Source organism: Anarrhichthys ocellatus, unplaced genomic scaffold (assembly GCF_004355925.1).
Source record: "Anarrhichthys ocellatus isolate YVR2014 unplaced genomic scaffold, GSC_Weel_1.0 scaffold15, whole genome shotgun sequence".
NCBI lineage: Eukaryota > Metazoa > Chordata > Actinopteri > Perciformes > Anarhichadidae > Anarrhichthys > Anarrhichthys ocellatus.
The window spans coordinates 1855416-1878060 of NW_022280045.1; the positions used below are offsets into that span (position 1 = coordinate 1855416).

Consider the following 22645-nt stretch of genomic DNA (forward strand, 5'->3'; position numbering starts at 1 on the left):
CACACACACACACACACACACACACACACACACACACAGACAAGGCAGCTGGGAGTTGTTAGCCCCCCCCATCACACGCACACACATACACACACTCACACTCACACACAAACATACTGCTCCACTCCTCTCTTCCTCTCTTTTTAAGGAAAATCTCTTCCCAGGCCAAGACGAGAGAACAGCTTCAGAGAGTAATAACGCTGCCGTCTCCTCCTCTGCTTTTCTCTGCACTTAGCAAAATGCTGACTGCTGTCTCAACTCCGACCACCTCTTGATCACAGCCCACTATACCTTCGGCTGAAGTCCAATTAAAAAGCACGAGGGACTAAAAAGTCAAAATTTGTGTGTATAAATACATCATGTTTCTGCAAGTACACCAGCAGCAATTTCTCATGACTGATCCCACTTTTATCAAATGTCCCTTAGATGTGATATTCTCAAAGACATGGATTCCAGTCTCCAGTCATTCACATCACAACCTGCCATACTCAGTTCACTCAAATGACCCTGTATTCTCTTGAAACTGATAGCCTCCCATGTAACGGATGTGGACTTGGATGTAGAGGCATGTTCCCGACATCACCTCCTGGCCTGGATAACACATTAGTGGCAGTGTTACTGGTTAATGCGTCGGCAGCTGTGCAGGCCACATCAGAGCTTTCAAGCAAATTGAACACTCTGATACACGCAAGTGTTTCTGCAGCCAATATGTGATCAGCGACTATGGAATGATGAAAAAATATGCATTACCTTCACAGAGGGCAGATGTGAGTGTCCATGCCGATATGTGTACATACATGGCATATGCTCTAACAGGGAGACCACACACTGTGTCCACCAACACATAGGCCTGCAAACCGGCAGCTGAAGCACCTACATGTGTATAAACATGGTGAGCAGACTCATGGACAATCTGTTAGTGTTTACATCAAGTATAAACTCCTCTTACTCTGCCTTCTAATTGCAACCAGACCACCAGACACAAGCAAGGTCCATTTGTGTGCATGTGTGTGTGTGTGTGTTTATGAGTATGGGGGGGTTAAGTCTACTCTTTATCCTGTTCTATTTCAAACTGACTCACCACATGCGACATTAACCATGGAAACCTCCTAAATGTTCTATCTCAGGGACATTAAAGCTCAGTGTCCCAGGGTTCCCCATGTGTTCTGCTGAGGGCATCAGTTAAGTTGTCATATCTCCCGATAATTACTGCCACATTACAATCTGTTTGAGCAGTTTGAGGCATCGTCCATAATTGGCAATCTGTTCAAAACCCCATCTGCGCTTTGGCATCCTCTTTTACTGGTTCATGGCAGTGATACTGGGGGTACATGCACGCGCGCGCTCATACGGGTTCCTGCGGAGCCATAGCGCCTCCAAGCGGTCAGCAGTGGGCACTGGGGTGCGTCGTGCGCGTACAGGAGGAGGGATCAGAGCCTGCTTCTGGGGCTGAACCGGGACAGGAGAGCGAACGGACGGCTCTTCTGCGAAGTAAACGCGCATCCAGGGCTTTATTTCCAATTTTCTACCTCCCGTATCTCTCTTTTTTTTCTCGTATTTCCCTCCTGCTGAGATGAGGAGTTAATCAACAGAGGATCAGAAGCTCATTACGTTTTGAAGTTGTTCGAAAAAGTTCGGGTAAGCAGCACTTTTACACACAGCAATGTGCCAATCTCTCTCTCCCTCCTTCTATCTCCTTTATTCCCCTTGTGATGTTCTGCCTGTCTTTGCCTCTGTCTCTCTGTCTCTCTGTGTCTCTCGCTCTCTGTCTCTTTGCATGTCTTCAAACTTACTCTCATCAACAGAAATTAGGTTTTTTTTCTCAGCAAACCAAACTGCTGCGAGAATAAACTTTGAGTCCTTCAAAACCCATAAACAAATTGCCCATGACAACAACACAACTAGAACATGGGCTCTCTCAGTTGTGCTGTTATCTCTGCATGTTTTCTTTTGCATGGTATTTACCTGTGCAGTGGTGAAAGGCTGTCGGGGACTCACACTCATTCCCCTGGCCAGGACAGTGGGAAAGGAGTGGGAACATCTGCAGTAGCGACTTCTCCGCAGCTCACAGCTGTCAGTCCGCCAGAGGGAGCCACAGCAAAGCGCGTGGCTGACTAGTCTGTGCTGTGCACTTTGAATTTTTTAAAGAAGGCCTGGAATGGTGTCTGAAAGTATTGTAAATGGATTTTTTTTAAAAGCTGCCAGCAGGTGTGAGGTTATTTTACTTCAAATCACATTACATTTTTGAGAATTGTCTTTTCAAAAAAATTATAATTTTAAGGCAAATCGCTGGCCTTATGTTGAAAATTGAAAACTACATCATAAACAGTTTTTTTTCTCAAGAGGGAGAGGATTCTCTTATTTTACAGTGTAAATATACAGTAGGCTATGTCGCAGTGTACATCAGTTGGCAGGTCCAGTGGTGGACACTTGCTGGTTCAGATCTGGTGGAGATTTTTGGAGTTGATGGGATGGAAAGACACTTGATCGAAGGCTTTGTTGACATAGCCAGCAGGGCTGGATTATTAATCAGACAGAGTTTGCACTGTCCCAGGCCCTGACCCGCAGGGGCCCTGAAGGCCTCATATCAAGTGTGTATGTGTGTGTGTGTTAGTTGTTTGTGGTAATCTGATTAATAATTTGTTTTAGAATATGCATTCTTGGGATAACAAGGCCATTAAGACAGGTCCTGCACGATTACCTGTCTTGTCAGAATTTACATAATGGATATCCCTATATAAATTTATGTTTAGCCAAATCACAAATAAGGAGCAATGTGCGGGTTAATCCATCTACAGCTGGCGAACAAAAGTTGGCTGTAAGGGAAGGGAACGCCTCTGGAGGGCAGCAGACTGAGGCCTTGTGAAATCTTGTGGTTTAAAAACTAAATGTGAGTCTGACTATAGTCAATCAGCAGCCTGCTCACTGCTGCCAAATGCATCCAAAGTCTATTAATTTTGTGTCATCACTCAATGTCATGTCTGTTAAAATTTTCCTTGACTTGAGAGGAGGAGGTGCTATGTTTAGTTAGTATAATTACTGTAATTTTTATCCTTGAATTTACGGGATTCATTTGGGGAAACAGTGAGTTCTTCAAGTGCTTAGGCCTGTGTATATTGGATCTGATTGAACTCCCATTGGTTACGGCTGACGTTTGGCAGCATATTAAGGCCTGTTCAGGTTTCTGCGTGAATAATCCACAACAAGGCAAATGTCAGCCTAAATTGAGATCTATCACTTCTTCCAACTTCTGTCGTCTCCATTTCCACCATTTAACACAAGAGAGAAGAGCCATGTTCAACCCCCTGATCCTTTCAAACCTGTTTCATAGCTCTGTGGCGGCCATTTTGTTCCCTGTGCAACCGTGAGCGGACTGTTCCATGTACAATTAGCTTAAACTGATACCAGATGCAGAATCTAGATTTTGCAAATTACTTTGCAATCAACTACTACTACTCACTATGTGACAACAATCATTCAGTATGTGGAATGATAAGAAAATTCAGTAATATTAGACTACAGCCAGCAAAAATAACCAGCTTCACAATTACAACTTATTTCTTGATTTTGGCTTTAAGTTAGTCACATAAATGTCTTTCCATTTCTGCAATTCAGTGTTTGTCCTGCATTTTTTGTCTTTTCCATGACTTTTATTTTTATTTAGTTGTTGTTTTTTGAGGGATAGAGTGAGAAATCAAACAGATTGTTTGCTTAGTTGTGTGTTGTCTTGTGTCTTTATGCGTCAGACAGGACAAGAGGAAGATGCTGGGGTTAGAGGTCATCGCGCTCTGTCTTCTTTTGGGATCCCTGACTCACGGCCAGCAAACAGAGTGCAGCAGTGAGTGCCATGAAACTGAACCCTTTGTTGTCATGTTAATATGTTGACACAGTTTTAATGACATGCCATGGAACTTTTCATCTTGCTTATTTGAGTGCATTGCAATTTTCCACGGAGGCTTTACGTGTGTTTTTTTGCGTTCCCTCCAGAGAAAAATGAATGTCCCATAGACGTGTACTTCACCATCGACACATCTGAGACCATTGCCCTGCAGGAGCCGCCGCCTGGAGCGCTGGTGGATAGCATCAAGGTTCTTTGTTTATCTGCATACTTTTCAATTAAGCCATGACACAAGATATCCCTCTTTTTTAGTGTCATCATCCTTAAATGACCATCAACCAAGTGGGCTGTATGCTATATAATGTGTTGTGCCTTTTGTTGTTGTAGAAATTCGTTGAGCAGTTTGCACAGCGGTTGGATGATGCTGAAATAAATGGTGTTGTGCGGGTCAACTGGAGGACCGGTGGACTGCACTTCTCCCGGAAATCGAAGGTGTTCAGTCCCATCGCACCCAAGAACGATTTCATCACTGTGAGTGACACACACACGGCAACACACACATACATGCCTACACACAGGGGCGGAGCCCGACTTTGCAAAAATTCGGTTTTATTACATTTATGGCAGCTATGTACACTACTTTTCAAGCCATTAGAGATAATAGATTACAGATTTTTTGAGTAGACCACACAACACAAAAGATCTGTGCAATATAAATACACTGTGCAATACTACAATTATTCTGTCTGCATATATAATATTGCAACACAACAATTATTCTGTATAACATTTTAGTTATTATGGATTTTTTACTTTTTTACTTATTTAATATTCTTTACTGTTTTATTACTTATTTACATATTTATAATACTTGTTTTGATCTTGTTTTTTTAATTATGTCTCTTGTTTGCACTATCTACTATGCTGCTGTAATCCTGTAAATTTCCCCACTGCGGGACTAATAAAGGATCATCTTATTTTACCTTATCTTGTCCTAATATTCATATGTCAATTTGGAAAAGCATGATAGTTGCCAAAGGAAAAGAAATATCATTCTGTAGAACCTACATCATTTTGTATCTAATTGTTCTCAAACTGTCTTCATCATTCTGAAACCACAACACAACCACAACTCAATAAATGTTGAGGAAGTTACATAACAGGGTTTTATACTACGCTGGAGTAGAGGTCACAGAATGAATGTTTGTCTGACAAATCTGCTACATTTGATGTTATATGTACCTAAAGGATTAAGGGCTTTTGGGAAAACATTCAGGACTGCAGATCCAAATATGTGCAGAGTTGGCGTCTTCAGGTTTTTTTTTTTTCTAGTTTACTCGTTTTTTTTTACTAGTTTCCCTTATTAAGCCAATGAAGATCAAGACTGGGTAAATCTGCTTTGGGTGACTAAATCACTGTGACCTGATATCTTCAGAGGCCCTGAGGGTCTTGGGTTCCTGCACGGTTGCCTGCTTATAATCCAGCCTCGACAAGTCTCACTCGTTTCACGCTGTTTCCAGGAACTCAGGAAAATCGAATACCTGGGTGATGGCACCTACATCGACTGCGCCCTCGGCAACATGACGCAGCAAATGCTGACCTCACCCACATCCCCCAACGCCCTCCGATTCGCTGTGGTCATCACTGACGGCCACGTAACCGGAACACCGTGCGGGGGCATCAAAGAGGCAGCAGAGAGAGCTCGCGATAATCTCATCCACATATTTGCCGTTGCGGCATCCAAGAACGTGGAAGAGACGGGGATGAAGGAGATCGCCAACTCTCCTGCATCCGTCTACAGGAAGGAATACATGGCTGTGGATCTGAGCCAAGGCAGACCTGTCATACATACGGACACCATTGACAGCATCATCAAGACAATGGTAACACACAAAGACACCCACAGAGACACACAGAGAAACACGAGACACGATCCATGCGTCTTCTGCTCACACCTTATTCCTTTTGTCTTCACAGAAACATCTGGCGTTCGTAGAGGTGAGAATGCTCACACATCTAATGATCATAAAGATTCATGTTTCAGAGTGCATCAACACTGACTGTTCGTCTTCATTTCCTGTGTGACGCAGTGTTACAAAGTGACCTGTCTGGAGACAACAGGGATTGATGGTCCAAAAGGCCCCAGAGGACAAAAAGTGAGCTTCCACACACACTCACACTTACGGGATTCACACACGAGTCACTTTATTCTTCACACGTTTTCTCCTTTGAATTCCTTGACTGCAGGGAGCCAAAGGAGACAACGGCGACCCCGGTCTTAAAGGAGACATAGGTCGCCCAGGTGACCCCGGTATCGAAGGTCCCATCGGTCAGCCCGGTTCCAAAGTAAGACATTCAACATCCACCTACCCGTCGTTCACTATTCGCTTACATATGATGAAGTTGGTTTGTGTCTGTATTGTAAAAAAACACATTTTATTTTTTCTTCCTCCTCTCTGTAGGGAGAAACAGGTCTTTTCGGCGACAAGGTGAGGCATGCGCTTCTCTTTTGTGTGGATCGAGTTCATCAATGCATAACTTAAGTCTTTAAATAAATTACTGGCTTTGTAGGTGAATGATTATAAATTCTAGTCAAATTACAGCTCATAATCTGTTAATAAATAAGCACAAAACGATCGTATGTAAAATGACCGCTGCTTTTCTGTCCGCGCACAGGGAGAATTGGGAACTCAGGGGAAAAAGGTAGGATTTTTTTTCCATTTATGATTTACTATTTAACCGAATCTATTAATTATCATACATTTTGTTATGGTATGGTCTTTCTTCTCTAATTGTTTCCTCTCTTCATTATTAGGGCGTGGCTGGTGTCTCGGGACGCAATGGGACAGATGGACAGAAGGTAGCTGCTGCTTAACTTAAGGAGGAAGTTTCGTTGTCCATTTTAGGGGACACAACACCACTTATAATCATTACTGACTTACTAACACTGATTCTATTCTGAAAGTTTAAAATAGTGGTTGAATGATTTTGAAGTGAAGCTCTAGTTTTGAAATGCCACTGTCTTCTTCTTCCCAGGGTAAAATTGGACGCATCGGAGCTCCCGGCTGCAAAGGAGACCCAGGCGACCGAGTATGACATTCAACACAATTTTGAATGATCAATACATCCATATTGTATTGCGTTATGGCCTATTTATGGTGTGTGTTTGATGCCTCATAGGGTCCTGATGGTCACCCCGGTGACGTCGGTGAACGCGGTTTTGGTGGAACTGAAGGAGATAAGGTACATGGTCTTCACTTGAAACAAAATCCATCAGCCATCCAACCTCTGGCTAAACTCTGCTTGACTGTGAGCATATGATTGTGTCCTGTTTTCAGGGAGATCCCGGTCGCTCTGGAAGAACTGGACCCTCCGGCCCATCTGGAGAGGCTGGACCAAAGGTAAAATCGCAACACAGGGACAGGGATCACTGCTCTTTGCTGGGACAGATATTAGATCTGAGGTCATGTTACATAGGTTTGAGGAATGCTGGAGGTGAAACGTTAAACTCTGGTGCTTTGTCCGCAGGGAGAGACAGGAAGTTCTGGATCACCTGGCATCCCTGGACCTAAAGGAAACCTTGTAAGGCTCATCACAGACAGACAGAAATGCATTGACGCACATATAGCTTCATGTAGCTCACCTGTGTGTTGTTTTTCTTAGGGAACCCCTGGAATTACGGGACTCAGAGGAGAGCCTGTAAGAACTTCTGATTCACCTTCATCATGCTCCACTTTATCGTTAGCCTGCATTGGTCATGCATTGATTTTGTCATTGTTCTTGCGTTCTAGGGGAGAAGAGGAGACTATGGGCCAAAGGGTGGTCAAGGGTCAGATGGCATCAAGGGAGACAAGGTACATTTTTTCGTAAACAACTGCGCATGTGTGAAATATTTGTGAAACATATTATGAACTTTTTGCATTGGCTCAAATAATTTCTTTCATTGAGATACAATACTCCACCACTTGGGAGCTCAATGCAGATTTTATGTTTCAGGGTGAAATGGGTCCCGAGGGCTTGAGAGGACTTGCAGGTGAATCAGGAAACAAAGGAACAAAGGTTAGAAGAGCCATGTTATCTGTATAATTTCTATATGTTCATATGAACACCGTACACAACTCTTTAATCTGTCCACTATTGTTGCACCTGTCATCAACTTTCTCTCTGAACAGGGAGATAATGGCCTGCCAGGCCCCAGGGGACCACCGGGGACATCAGGAGAGGCTGGGAAAAATGTAGGTTACGGGTCTCAATTTGGCATCATGTGAAAAAGATACTTCATCTACTTTACATTAACACGGTTTGTACCATAGGGTACCAGAGGTGACCCTGGTGATGTTGGATCTCGAGGAGAACCTGGACAGATTGGACCAAAGGTATGCGTCTCTGTGTATGTGTAAGTGTGTTAGCGTCTTGCTCTGACTGTTTTCAGCTGTAGTTTGTCTTGACTGTTTGTTTTGTTTCTATTCAGGGAGACCTTGGAAGACCTGGCTTCAGCTACCCTGGGTCAAGAGGACCAACGGTAACGTACACATGCACTTCGTCTCAGTACATTTGCTTGCCGGAGTGACACACTCGGCTGACAAAGCGTTCCTCCACTGCTGTACAGGGTGAGAGAGGAGTGAACGGCAATCGTGGGCCTCGTGGCAGCAGAGGAGACTGTGGTCAAAAGGGTGACCCAGGAAATAAAGGAACTCCGGGAGAGGAAGTGAGTAACTCATTGTAGTTGGATGTATTTTGTTACTGGAGTGAAAAGGGCAACTACACAATGCTAATTTTTCTCCTCACAACAGGGTGAGCCAGGATCTCCGGGTGAGCCAGGCCTAAGAGGGTCAAGAGGAGATGGTGGGCGTGGTGTAAGTATACATAAAGCGCACTGTAAACCAGATAAACCCACATACAGGGGCCTTTCAACTCACCAATATAGGGCGTTGCATCCAGCTAGGAAATGCCAACCTAAGCTGATGTTTTCAAATGTTTACTTGTTACAGATTAGCGTTATCCGCTAGCAATCCCAAACTGTAACTGAATGTGTTCTCTTTCTCTACAGGGAGATCCTGGCCCTGAGGGAGATCCCGGCCTTACTGTAAGAACATTTCATCAAACCACTCTTTTATCACTTGTGCGTCTAGAGAAATACATGCTGGATATAATGATATAATGTTTCTTCCTGCAGGAATGTGATGTTATGAACTACATCAGGGAAACGTGTGGCTGCTGTGGTGAGTTTAGCTGCTGTGTTTCTGTTCCTGATCTGAACATGCTCTGATAAGCTGTCCGGTTATCACAGTTTGGGGATTTGTCTGCAGACTGTGAGAAACGCTGCGGAGCCCTGGATATTGTGTTCGTGATCGACAGCTCAGAGTCAGTGGGTCTGACCAATTTCACCCTGGAGAAGAACTTTGTCATCAACACCATCAACAGATTGGGATCCCTTGCCAAAGACCCCAAGTCAGACACAGGTAGACATGCATTTGTTCACTCTCATGTGGTTCTTAAATGACTTCAGGATTTGTGCATTGACAAAAAAAACTTCATAAGATGGCTGCCAACTTGGTGTCAACATAGTTGTATGTTTTCCCAGGCACAAGAGTGGGAGTTGTTCAGTACAGTCACAGTGGAACCTTCCAGGCCATCCGACTCGACGACCCCAAGATTGATTCACTGTCTGCTTTCAAGGTGTCAAACACAAACACATGTGCAGACTGCTTTGAAGTTTATTTTTGGGGTGTAGCACAGACTGTTCTTTTGCATTTGTTGTCCAGATGTGTCTTAATTACTCGGGGCGGATGTACTGTCAGATCAGATGTGCTGTCTGCACACATGTGAGAGTCATCACAGTTATGTCCCTCTCTGTATTTCTCACATTTACCAATACATATAATCTGGAATGCAATAGATGGTAGACCCACCTTAAATAATAGGATTGGTGATATATTTTTTGACATTGTCAAAAATCCTGTGAAAAGACTAAGACCAACAATAAATTGACAATACTAAAAAGTCTTGCTAGTATAGTCAAATCCGAATAAAGCTCATTCCTCTGTGGCATCAACCTTTATTGTTATCTAAAAAACATCTAAAACACATCACTGAGTCAAACTATTTTACTGGGTGACATGTTCCTTCATGATCATGAACATGGGCACTGTTATTTCTTTTAAGTCAATCATACATCGGTCCTGCTGCCTCAAAAAGTCCATATAGTGCCAAATGTGTATTCATCCGCAGCTGAAAATAGTCCCCATCAAATGCAGTATTCACTCCTGTTTGAGATACATTTGCTGAAAACTATAGTGTCCAGTAGTTTCAGAAAATGTGTTAGAGTAGTAAAATTTCTATCATTTGAATTTTGTCAGATATAGTATTTACCTTTTTCTGCTAACACTGTATTTTGAGCCGATTTTCCTGGGTTTATTGACCTGACTCATACCACAAGGCGGCCATTTTGAACATTCAAAAAAGGGAAACTCTACCTGGAAGCACGAACAGCTAGCCTTGAAGCTAGAACTATGCTATTGCTAACACGCTAACCATTCTACCTTATCATTTGTGTCTTTATTGGATACTAGTGACTAATGCAATTCCTGCTGGACATAGCATACAAACACTAATTATAGATTCCCTATGAAAAGCAAATAAATGGATCACAATTCTATTAGAGATATTTATTGTTAGCTGTCAATTTCCAGATAGCTCCTGATACATGCTAGTACTGAACTATATGCTGATTTTACTTAAGCGCAGTCCGAACTGGGACCATGTCTTCAAAATGGTATTCCATCATGTTTACATAGTGTAACTAATGATGGAAGCTTTGCCTCTGTGTCCGCACCCAGTAGTGATGTCACATCACTGTACGTACACATCTCTCACATTCTCACTTCTCCACTATTCAGGATGCAGTGAAGCGCTTGGAGTGGATCGCCGGAGGAACATGGACTCCATCCGCTCTCAAGTACGCCTGGGACAACCTGATCAGGGACAGCCGCAGGGCCAAAGCCAACGTCACTGTAGTTGTCATCACAGACGGACGCTTCGACCCCAGAGATGACGACTCACTGCTCACCTACCTCTGCAGGTGCCTGGCACTGGGGCTGTATTTGGTCATTTAGAATTAGCATTTGTGTAGATGAAAAATTATCTATCTCAATGCTTGTGTTTGTATGAGCAGTCATCCCGGCGTCGACGTGAGTGCTATTGGTATCGGAGACATGTTCGACCAGATTGAGGAGAACGAGAGTCTGAAGAGCATCGCCTGCCAGAAGGATGGTAGGGTGCTGGGTATGAAGCGCTTTGCAGACCTGGTGGCGGAGGAGTTCATCGACAAGATTGAAGCCGTGCTCTGCCCAGGTACACTCATTGTGGAAGGAAACATGATGTACAGTACGTTCATCTAGCGGATTATAAAGCTGTTTCGCTCTGTACTTTTTTTCTAATATTCTGTCTTTATCTTGGCTTTAGATCCCATCGTCATATGCCCTGATCTCCCTTGTAAATCAGGTAAGATTTTAGATTATTGTGTATCACTTAGTGTCTCATCTTCAAAGATTTTCAGCATTTAGGCCAGAGTAACCAGCATTATTAAGGCGTCAACATGCTTGAAATGAAGTGCTTGTCAAAATGTCAACATTTTGTATCTTTCCGAAACTGACAATTTTTTCTGTTTTTTTTCTTTACACAACTTCTGTCGTCACTTTTCGTGTGTAGAATACCATGAATGAATTTGAGGAGAGAATGTCTGAAAGTGTGTACTGTTATCCCCATTATTATGAGTCATCACGCCCTGCACCTCTCTATGACAGTAGGCTTTTTGCCTCGCCTTTAGGTGTGGCCATTCAGAACAGAAGTAAATATTTGGGCCTTCAGATGTGTCCGGACAACGCTTGGTACCTACTAGTTTGTTTGAAGCATACTGACGCCTTTAAACTATGTTAAGGATTAGACAAGTTGTGTCTTTTACACGTCATTTCGCCTCCTTTGCTGTGATGCGATGAATTCATGTCGCTGTAAAGCCAGCAAACAAGACCAAACTTTTGCAAATTAGTGCAACTCGGTGTAGCTCCGGCATCTCTGTTGGCTGTGTTGATGCGTCGTGTCTGTGGGACTCCGCCCACGATGTTATTCCGCCCACTTGTTTCAGGAGGGGGCACCACAGCGGGGCAAGCCCCTCCCCACTGGAAGCCGATGGCCGAGGAACGCAGCCCCTCATTGGTCCCCACCTCTTTGGAGGGTGTGACCAGCCTGCTGAGCGGCCTGAGTGAGCAGCAGTACGGGGTTGGCGTTGCAACCATGGCGTACACAGCCCAGAGAGCCAAACTTGCCCAAGGACAGGACAGGCAGCAGTGGACCCAGCTGTTCATCAACTCCTTCAAATATGTCTATGGAGACATTATGGGAGACCCAGCGAAAGCCTTAGGACTCTGCTAATGCTAATATGCTAGAAATGCTACCTCGCCATTATGGTCGCCAATAGCTAATAAGCTTACTGCTGGACATAGAATAGAATTTATCAAAACTGTGGGCATTTTCTAACTCTAGTGGTGCAATATGGGCTGTATGCAAAAGAGTTGAATGATATGATGCTGGCCCTGTCCTAACATTTCAGAGCAGCCTCATGTACAGTCACTGTATATGATGGGCCAAAATTCAAAATGTGACAGTCCCTCTCCTCATAGAATATTTCTGAATCAATGTACATGGAGCTGTCTTTCTGAAAAGTGTGTCTGTTAGAAATATGATACATATCATTTCTTCTACTTTTGTGGAGGAACTTTTTCCATTCTCATGGAAAGCGGATGTCATTTGTTGGAGGCAGATTGGTCTGTAGAGCCATTCATGTTACTCCTGCATATAGTGAAGAGTAGCTCTTTGATGAAGCCTCATTTCCACTGTGAATCACGAGCTCACTGAGTCACTCTGATGGCTTTTTTTTTTTTTTTGCTGTTTTGCACACATCCATGGTTACGGCCTTTACTTTTTTTCTTGTGCTCTGTGAATAAGTCATCTTGGTGAAAAGGCCATGACATGTGGAAACGATCTGGTTTTATACACAGTTTACTGTATATGAGTCAGGAGTTGGTGTATGTGGATGTTTGGTTAATGGACTGACAATGAAGGAACTATTGTATGTTATGCCCTTGATTGGTGCATGTTTTTCTTTTGCATGTGGCTTGGCTTGTAAAGTAGGATGACAAAGACTGGCTTTAACCAAATGTCATGGTATCATGTTAGCTCTGTGATGGAAACTTACTGATGTGAAATATGTTGTTTTGTATAACATGTATTCATGTTTTATATTGCCATCTCAAGAGAATAAAATCATAGAGCAAACTAAAACAAGTGTTTTCTTGATGAGGCCACACTACTGATATGAGAAGGTTTAGATGCAATCAGACAGCTAGACTGCAACTAGCATGGATGACATAAGCCTACACTACAGTATGTTAAAGCATTCTGTTTTGCTGGCTTTGACTCCTGCGCATCTGTGTTCCAGCTGTAGCTCACTGAACACCGTGTCTGATATAAAACTTTATATATGTGTGTGTGTGTGTCTGTTCCAGAGCCTGCAGTGGCTAGCTGTGTTCAGCGGCCAGTGGATGTGGTGTTCCTGTTGGATGGCTCTGAGAGGATGGGACTGGAGGACCACCGAAAGGCCAAAGAGTTCATCGAGAACGTGGCTCGCCGCCTCACCCTGGCCACCGGCCAGTCAGACGAGAGGAATGCCCGCTTGGCTCTGCTGCAGTATGGCAGCCCTACAGAACAGCGGGTGGAGTTTGCGCTCACACACAATCTCACAGTGATCTCTGATTCGCTGGCTGGGGTGACCTACATGGACTCCTCTTCCGCCCTGGGCAGTGCTATCATCTATGCGGTCAACAATCTGGTGATTCCACAGGTAAAAACAAACACTTGCATGCAGCCAGTCTGTGCCATAAACATGTAAAAGGAATAGTTAAAAAAAAAAATGTAACTAGCTTTCTTGAGTTAGATGAGAAGACCAATACCACTCTCATGTCTCTGTAAATATGAAGATACCGCTAGCAGGTGATTAGCTTAGCTTGGCATAAAGACTGTAAACAAGTACACATAGTATTTGTTTAATCGCCTGGGACAACCAGATATATAAAAACTGAAGTGTAAAAACAACACGTTGTGGTTTTACAGGGGTTTTGTGTGGGACTATTCCTTGGGCAGATGCAGTGATTTGGTGGACCCAGGAAGTCACTGCCACCAGCCAAGAATTAGTCCGGCGTGTAACCCCACGGAAAACCACAATTTGTCATTTCTACATTATAGATGAAACAAAAGTGATATATAACATTTGAATTTGTTTATGTTTTACCTTGGAACACAGTCAGGTTAGCTGTGTCCTTGTTTGCACTCTGTATGCTAAGCTAAGCTAATCGCCCGCTGCCTGTAGATAAATATTTACTGTACAGATATGAGAGCGGTATCAATCTTCTCATCTCGTCTCTTGGCGAGAGAGCAAATAAGCATATATCCCAGAATGTCAAACTATTCATTCAAGTAGCGTTACGGAGGTGGATTCGCTTGGAGATTGGAATCCGTGAGAACTGCTGGCCTGGTTCTCATTCATATTTGTTTCCTATGTGCACAAACAGAAAGAACCTTGCACCTTATGGTGTTACTAGCTGTTTTGTCCTGCTTCCTGTCTTTACGCTAAGCTAGGCGACTTGCCTTCCAGCTCAAGCGCGCAGACAAGAGAGCGGTATTGATGCTCATTTAACTCTTAAAGGAGTAAAATGTTAACCTTGAACATTGCCTGTTGTGTTTGTAGCAAGGAGATCGCTTGGCTCGTCGCAACGCCGAGCTGGCCTTCGTGTTCGTCACTGATGGCATCACCGCGAGCGAGCAGCTGGAGGAGGGCGTGTCTGCCATGAGGCGAGCTGAAGGCGTCCCCACGGTGATCGCCATGGGGACGGACACAGACGAAGAGGTGCTGCGGAAGGTGTCGCTTGGGGACATGTCGGCCATCTTTAGAGGAGCTGACTACGCCATGCTGAACAAACCGTCGTTCTTTGAGCGCTTCGTCCGCTGGATATGCTAAGTGAAGAACTGTAACGCTCTGCACCATAGAATTAGAACCCATAGTATGAGCGAACGGCCAGCTCCTTCGGCGTACACGTAAACACACGCAGAGCCATCAACAAACGTCTGTGACCCTTAACCTTACTGGATGTTAGGCACCGAGGCGGCTTCATATCCCGTTGTTATGGGTGAAGATTATTTTACAAAAGCCAAAACAATCCACCTAGGACCAGCACACAAACACATAGGCATGCAATATCATTTGTAACTTGATCGTTCTGTTCATTCTAAATCTATGGTCAGCACTTCCAGCCAAAGACACTCATAAGTATCCCAAAAGAGAGGTGTGTGATTATTGAATGTGTACGAAACAGTTTTATTTGCAGTCTCTCTCTCTCTCTCTCTCTCTCTCTCTCTCTCTCTCTCTCTCTCTCTCACAGTTTGCCTTCACAAAGTCAGTATTTACATTAAAGGTGCTAAAGTAGAAATAAAGGACAAAGCCATTTGAGTGGTTCTGGAAACCTTTTTACATTGTGTTATGCTGTAATTAATTAAATTTGTTCAGGGGATTAGAACAAAAAAAAGTACATGTACACTTATCTTCTCCAGGGGAAACAAAATCTCACATAAATGCACCACACTCAGCCACACAATAATCGCTCAAACAAGCACGTGCATATGCTGTAGTTAACTACACATGCATTCACAGACAAACATAAAGGAACTAATCTGTATACATGAATTCCAAATAAAGCCTAATGTGGTGACCCCAACACTGTCTTTTGTCTTTGCAAACAGAATAATGTGTGATGTGTTATATGTTTTTGATCCAAGTGCAATTTTCCATTAAATCACTGTAACCTTAGCAGGTAGGAACACTGATTTTAGTAATGAAAAAAGGATAGAAAACGTCCATAACACCAACATACATCATGCAATTCATCCTTTTGGATATTTATGTCCACTCCATGATAAAAAATATTTCTTTCCAAAATTATTTTGATCGCATAAGAGAAATTATCTCTTTGATCCATGAAATCAAGGTGTTTGTGCATCTGGCTCCCTCTGCTGTACAGAGAAACACAAAGCAGACAATTCAGCAGTATTCAGACTACTGTTATTCATTACACAATTCTGATGATCTACACTACATTTTGGCGGCAATTGTTGTACTTTTACTGTATTACATTTATTTGACAGTTTCAGTTATTAGTTAATTTGCAGATTCCGGTTAATAATGCAAAACATAAAATATTATGTCAAATAAACTAATAAATGATGATGTATTATCATAGTTTAAGCTAAACAACAGTATATAAAGTAATTCAAATTAGCCCCACCTTTGCTGGATGCAACATTTTAGTGATGAACACATTATCACATAATAATCCATTCTGCATGATGATCAGCGTTTACACTTGGTATAGTTCCTTTCACTTAATAATAGTCACTAATAACTAATAAAGACACATTAATCATCACTGTAGAGGTGTTTTCTCTCTGTAGTCTGTTACCTCTTTAACAAACTGTGTTCTGTTTATAAACGCAGAATCAATTTCTATCTGGCGGAATGCGTTTGACTTATTTATGAATTATTTGCATTTGTACGTATTGAAACGTTGATTGTGACGTAATTATTAAATAACCCAGAATAGTATTATGGTTTCTCTTGAACACTAATTAATTTATTAGGCTCAATGTTTCTGGTTAAATGTAAATTATATAACTCATCAAACCCAACACTCAGGAATAATCAGCCTCACGTGACTGAATGAAATGATGATGAATTATGTAAAAAGCTCTCTCTGACTTTAATTGTTTCCATAATAAAGGTTATTGAGGGAAATATCAGATCATGAAAAGACAAAACATTCTAATAAATGAAGAAATTTGTTTGTGGTCGTTTTGTTGTTCAGACTACAATGAACATTTATTTAAACCAGATGTTGAATCAGAAACCTAATCAAATATAAACTAGAGTTTGTTCTGTGATCTGTCTTCACTCTGGTGTTAAACTCAGTCAGTCAGTCCGATCGGCTGCAGCGTCCAATCACATAACTGATGAACAATGAGGGGGCGTGTCGGCCGTTAAAAGACTTCTTGGAAGTCTGTTCTCGTGCGCCCTCGCTCATGGCTCCTCGGAGATCCCTCCTCGATCCTCGATCCTCGCTCCTCCGAGCTAAAGAAGAGCTTTGGAACGGCCGTCAATATAGCGGAGCAGAACAACTTCCTGTTCAAGAGAGGAGCGAGGAGCGAGGAAATGACAAATAAGAGACTTGGGATGTAGCCCTGGTATCTGCAAGAATCACTGCCAAGCGGTAAGTCATCCGTAGAGATAAAATTGTCTAGCTCCATGCATAGTCTACGATTAATATTCGTTAAGATGTATTGAAGAATTAGTAAAAAGTCGATAGGTCGTGAGTGTAAAAGTGAAAGTAAAGGTTGTTTGAAAAAAAAAATAAAAAAATCTCATGCTACAGATTTCAAAGTTCAAAGGTCTCTACATTACTTAATGCTGTTGCAAAATTACACATTTGGGTACCCGTAGACTATGTGTGCTGTTGTGCTGGTAGAATATATATATACTGTATATATATATAGCATACCATTAGTTTGTTTTTATAAGAATAGTGTCACTGTCACTAATTTATATGTTGAAGGTAGTCATGCACAAAAATTTAATTGCACAAGAAGTATGTGAACCTTGTGTGTGTGTGTGGGTGTGGGTGTGGGTGTGTGTGTGTGTGTGTGTGTGTGTGTGTGTGTGTGTGTGTGTGTGTGTTAGTTGTTCCAGTGCTGCCAGTATGGAGGGAGAGGCCCTCTCCACCCTGTGTACCCCGGCTCTGGTGGTGGATCTGGACAAAGTGAAGAGAAATGCAGAGAGGATGATTGAACGCTGTCAGAATTTGGGGGTCCAGCTTCGGCCACACATGAAGACGCACAAAACCCTGTATGAATATACAGACACAGAGAGACGCACTCACTCTATACATTCATACAAATCTGTCACACAGTTAATTTATTTAAATAGCACCAAATCACAACTAAAGTTATCTCATCATGACGCTTTTCATGTAGAGCAGGTCTAGATCATACTCTTTAATTTACGGAGAGCCAACATTCCCCCATGAGCAAGCATTTGGGCGATGGTAGCAAGGAAAAATTCCCCTTTAATAGGGAAGAAACCTCAAATAGAGCTGGGCTCTAGGTGGGCGGTCATCTGCCTTGACAGGTTGGGTTGAGAGAGAAAGTGACACAGAGATGCACAGCAACAGTGATAATAATAATAACAATAACAACTACAGAAATGATAGAAATATGATTAGTAATGACAATAATAGTAGCAGTGGGCATCAAGCAAAACCACGGCAACAAGAGCAGCAATGATCCAGGCGCAACTATGATTCATGGCAACCTGTGAGATGAGAATGGTCCGAGGCAAGCCGGAGCCAGTCCTAACTATAAGCAATCTCACAGAAGAAAGCCTGATCTTAAATGTGGAGAAGATGTCTGCCTCCCGTACTAAAACTGGGAACTGGCTTCACAGGAGAGGTGCTTGATAGCTAAAAGCTCTGGCTCTCATGCTACTTTTGAAGACACTAGGAACCATAAGAAACAGAGCATGCTGGGAGCGTAGTGCTCTAGTGGGGTGGCAGTGTACTAAGAGCTTTTTAAGAGGAGGTGTTGCCTGACCATTTTGGGCTTTGTAGGTGAGAAGAGTTTAAAATTCTATCATGGTTATTACAGGAAGCCAGTGGAGATAAGCTAATATGGGAGAAACATCTCTTTTCCTAGTTCTTGTCAGTACACGTGCCACAGAATTATAGATCAACTGGAGAGTCTTAACAGACTTCTTGGAGCTGCCTGATAATAAGAAATTGACAAGTCCATCCTAGAAGTTACAAATGCCTGCACTATGTGCCTTATTTTTGCAATGTTACGGATTTTTAAGGGATATTGACATGGTCTGTGTCTGTGTAATTGTGTTCACGTCTAGTGAGTGTGCTGACATTTTGACGGGTGGATCACGGAGGTGCATTGTGGTTTCCACACTGGCAGAGGCCTGTCTCTATGCCGACCACGGATTTGATGACATCCTCTATGCATACTCTCTTCCCTTTGATAAGGTCCTCTCAACTCAAACTCACACGCTTACAAGTTTCATCCATTACATATATGTTTTGAATATCTAGTGCGTTTTGAAAATGTAATGTTTTGAATAATGTGAAAAGTGACAAAATATAATATAACGCTTTGACAGTGCCACAGGAGCAAAAGCGCTGGTCTAAATGTAAAAATGAATGTTGGCTTAATTCCATTTAGCTGCTGAATTCAGTTTTAGGGTCCTGGTAGTCGCTGTACACTGTTACGCCTTTTCCTACTGCTTTTTCTACTCTGACGAGTCAAACTGTGTGTGCACAAAGGTGATGGAGGAGCTGCTCACAGCTGTATCTCAATAAAATAACTTGCAGGTGGTCGTGAAACAGCTCCATGTAGATGCTGGAAAACAATAGATTTAATGACAAATGTAGGAAATAACATTTTGCTTTATTTATTTGAAAAAAGTCGCTAACTACAAATATACAGTAGTATTCTACTGTATGACATTTAATATGTACATACTTTATTTACTAGTATTATGTCGTATCAAATTGAGAAATAGCTTTCCTTTTTCACAACAGACATTACAGCAGCAAAAACACATGTGGGCTAATGTAATTAATTAATTAATTAATGACAGCTCTGTTGTATGGAAGTGTACCAGTGAGCCAGCATGCACAGTAGCTTGGCCCTGGAACATTAAGCATTAATGGTGATTGATTCATTTTCTAGCCCATCATGCCGGTCAGTGTAATTAACGTAAATCTGATATCATTACTTATAGCTTTTATATTTTTTAGGTCTCATCTCCCAACAATGCTCCAAATAATCCCCCTGATTTACGTCTGTGTGTGTTCATAGGTGGAGCGCTGTGCAGCACTGTCAGAGAGGCTGGATCTCTTCCAAGTTCTACTGGATCATCCTCATGCTCTTGATCAGCTCAAAAAGAGACCACTGAAAGACGGTCGGCTGTGGCACGTCTGGCTCAAACTCGACTGTGGCAACGGGAGAGGTAAACATGCAGGGAAACCAGGACACAGCTCATCATCGGCTGCTGAAAGTGAAGTGCCTGTTGATCTCCCGTTTGCCTGTTGATCTCCCGTTTGCCTGTTGATCTCCCGTTTGCCTGTTGATCTCCCGTTTGCCTGTTGATCTCCCGTTTGCCTGTTGATCTCCCGTTTGCCTGTTGATCTCCTGTTTGCTCTCTGCCGTAGCTGGTGTCCTGTACTCAGAAGCCGGGGTGCTCAGATTGGCTCTGGCCATCGCCGAGACGGCAGGCGTGGAGCTCACAGGAGTGTACGCTCACTGTGGGAACACCTATAACTGCAGAGGAGTGGAGCAGATACAGGCTGTCGCACAGGAAACCACTAACTTGACTTTGCAGTTAATGGAAAAGTATGTAAAAAAAAAAAAAAAAAAAGACAGTAAAATGCAAGTAGAGGCCAATTATGTCATATTTAACCTGCCACAGAGAATGATTATAATACAAGCAATGTTTTCTGAGGTACACATTTTTTTATGAATATAATTTGGTTTACTTTTGAATGGCATATACACGTGTACACGTTTTTGACGGTAATCATTTATAAGTTCTCTGCTTGACAAAAGTCTTGTTGTTTTATGATTGTAGAAGAAAGTTCAGTTAATAAGAAAGAACATTAAACTTCTTATTTGTCAAAAATGTAGAATTGGATTTACACTACTTGAAAGTTTGCTTAATGACACTGTCAACCTTTTTCCAATTTCACATGCAGCTTGTTGCACTGCCCCCAAGCGACTTCAAATTTAAATGCAGATTTATGTTGTATTACCTATTGGCAGTTATCACATTAAGACGACAGCGCACCTACTCACATAATCTATTATATTTTGTTCCTATGAAATGCTGTCTTCATAGAATCATTCTGTAAGCTTCTCTGGATTTGTTCTCTGGCAGACTGAAGGCTGCCGGCATCACCTGTAAGTCCAGCATTGGCTCCACCCCTTCCTGTAGTCACCCAGTCAAAGACATGGCGCAGCTCAGCGAGGTGCATCCTGGAAACTATGTCTTCTATGGTGTGTGTGTGTGTATGGATGTAGCTGTAGTTGTATAAGTGCACCAGTTTGTGTATTTTGTCAGGCAGATGAATCCGGTTGTTTTTTTGTTGTGGCTGTCTTCCAGACGTGCAGCAGTCGGTGATTGGCTCGTGCAGTCTGGAGGATGTGGCTGTGAGGGTTTTGACGAGAGTCATCGGACACTGTCCTCACAGGAACCAGCTCCTGATTGACTGTGGATGGAGTGGACTCAGGTACCTTCATCAGTATTGTTTACCTGCTTACTGTTTTAAGCTGACATAATCCTTAGTGATGTATGATAGCATACTTAAATGACTCTAGGGGAAGGAGTCTGAGGGCAAAAATAATTGTTTTAATTAATTTCCTCTCAAATGACCAATGATGCTCCCCAACAGGAGCAGATACATTTAAGCAACACTAAATCACAGTGTTTATTCATCGTTGCAGCTGTCTATTGTTTTGATATTTCCTTTAAACCCATTTGTGGTCGCTGCTCTCAGTCTAGAAGGAGCCGGAATACTTCCCACTGGATATGCTGTGATTGAAGGACACCCGGACCTCAAGTAAAGTTATCTACTCCTGTCTCTCATCTTAATACAGTCTCATGTGTGACTGAAGTTCTGATGAAATATATTTCGCCCCAGGTTGTTATCTATGACCCAGGAGCACGGTAGAGTGGAGCCCATCTCAGGACCGCTGGACTACAGCAAATACCCCCTGGGATCCCTGCTGACACTGATCCCCTACCATGTTAGTACAGTTCAATGTGGAGCGTGTTTTACTGCTGTGTCAGCTTTATCGTGTCACTCGACTCTTGTTTGACCTGGTCTCTGTTCATTTTACAGTCGTGTGCCACTACGATGATGCATCCCGTGTACTATGTGCACTCTGAGGGCCGTCTGCTGGGGAAGTGGACACCAACACGCGGGTGGTGAATTAGCTGGCTCAATGAACACGGGTTGAAGGCATTCTCAGAGCAACTCGTAGATATATAGATAGATAGATAGATATAAGTGTAGAGGTTATAAAACCACTGATTAAGGAACACCTACTACTTTTGTCGACCAATTCTCCAAATGTTGTATTTGAAGGGTTTGAATAACAAAAAGCTTTTGGACTATGTTGTCGCCTCATCATTTCATCAAAGCCACCTAGCTGTGTTTATGAAAGGAGTCAGTATTTGAATGTCAATATACTAAGACCAAGACAGCAGCAACAAAATGCCATTAGGCTGCTGTAAGTATGTGAGCACTCACTGGAGGCTGAAACACTAAAAACAAATACTATGAAAAGCATGGGTTATGACTCTTGTCTATAATTAATGTAGCCTAGATTTGTCTGTTTTAACCTTCTGCTTTCAGGAGTGTTAATTTATTTTTGAATATCCATTATTTAGTTTTTTGCACGATCTTCAGTTTTGTATTGTCTCCAAATGTAATTACTGAAAAAGAGACACTTTGCTCAGATAAGCTTTTATGGACTAATTGTACAGTGACTAGCACAGCCTCTCTTGAATAATGGTGGTGGTTTATTTTTTTCTGACTAAATCAAATTACTATAAAGTTACTTCTACTTGTTTGATCTTGCACATTTCTAAAA

General features: G+C 42.5%; 2 protein-coding genes across 3 annotated transcripts; both read left to right on the top strand.

Annotated features, from left to right (window-relative positions):
• The first annotated feature begins 1460 nt into the window (after positions 1-1460).
• On the top strand, positions 1461-15663 carry col6a2 (collagen, type VI, alpha 2). 2 transcript variants are annotated; one of them, XM_031855266.1, is made up of 32 exons: positions 1461-1638; positions 3747-3838; positions 3988-4088; positions 4226-4369; positions 5359-5721; positions 5816-5836; positions 5929-5994; positions 6086-6184; positions 6301-6327; positions 6515-6541; positions 6654-6698; positions 6875-6928; positions 7019-7081; positions 7177-7239; positions 7367-7420; positions 7502-7537; positions 7630-7692; positions 7835-7897; positions 8011-8073; positions 8152-8214; positions 8310-8360; positions 8448-8546; positions 8632-8694; positions 8889-8924; positions 9015-9060; positions 9148-9300; positions 9423-9517; positions 10738-10919; positions 11013-11191; positions 11303-11341; positions 13402-13736; positions 14640-15663. In XM_031855266.1, the coding sequence occupies exons 2-32, from the start codon at positions 3763-3765 to the stop codon at positions 14907-14909; spliced, it is 3039 nt and encodes a 1012-aa protein (XP_031711126.1). In that variant the 5' UTR covers positions 1461-1638; positions 3747-3762; the 3' UTR covers positions 14910-15663. The 2 variants fall into 2 exon arrangements, with proteins under 2 accessions (XP_031711126.1, XP_031711127.1); XM_031855267.1 differs by lacking the exons at positions 13402-13736; positions 14640-15663 and adding an exon at positions 11982-13363.
• Positions 15664-17122: 1459 nt separating this feature from the next.
• LOC116387887 (D-threo-3-hydroxyaspartate dehydratase) lies at positions 17123-22157 on the top strand. The gene is made up of 10 exons (XM_031855338.1): positions 17123-17208; positions 17676-17840; positions 18888-19017; positions 19853-20003; positions 20206-20386; positions 20928-21046; positions 21153-21279; positions 21547-21609; positions 21691-21796; positions 21892-22157. Exons 2-10 carry the CDS (start codon positions 17695-17697, stop codon positions 21979-21981), a joined length of 1113 nt encoding a protein of 370 aa, XP_031711198.1. The 5' UTR covers positions 17123-17208; positions 17676-17694; the 3' UTR covers positions 21982-22157.
• Positions 22158-22645: the final 488 nt, after the last annotated feature.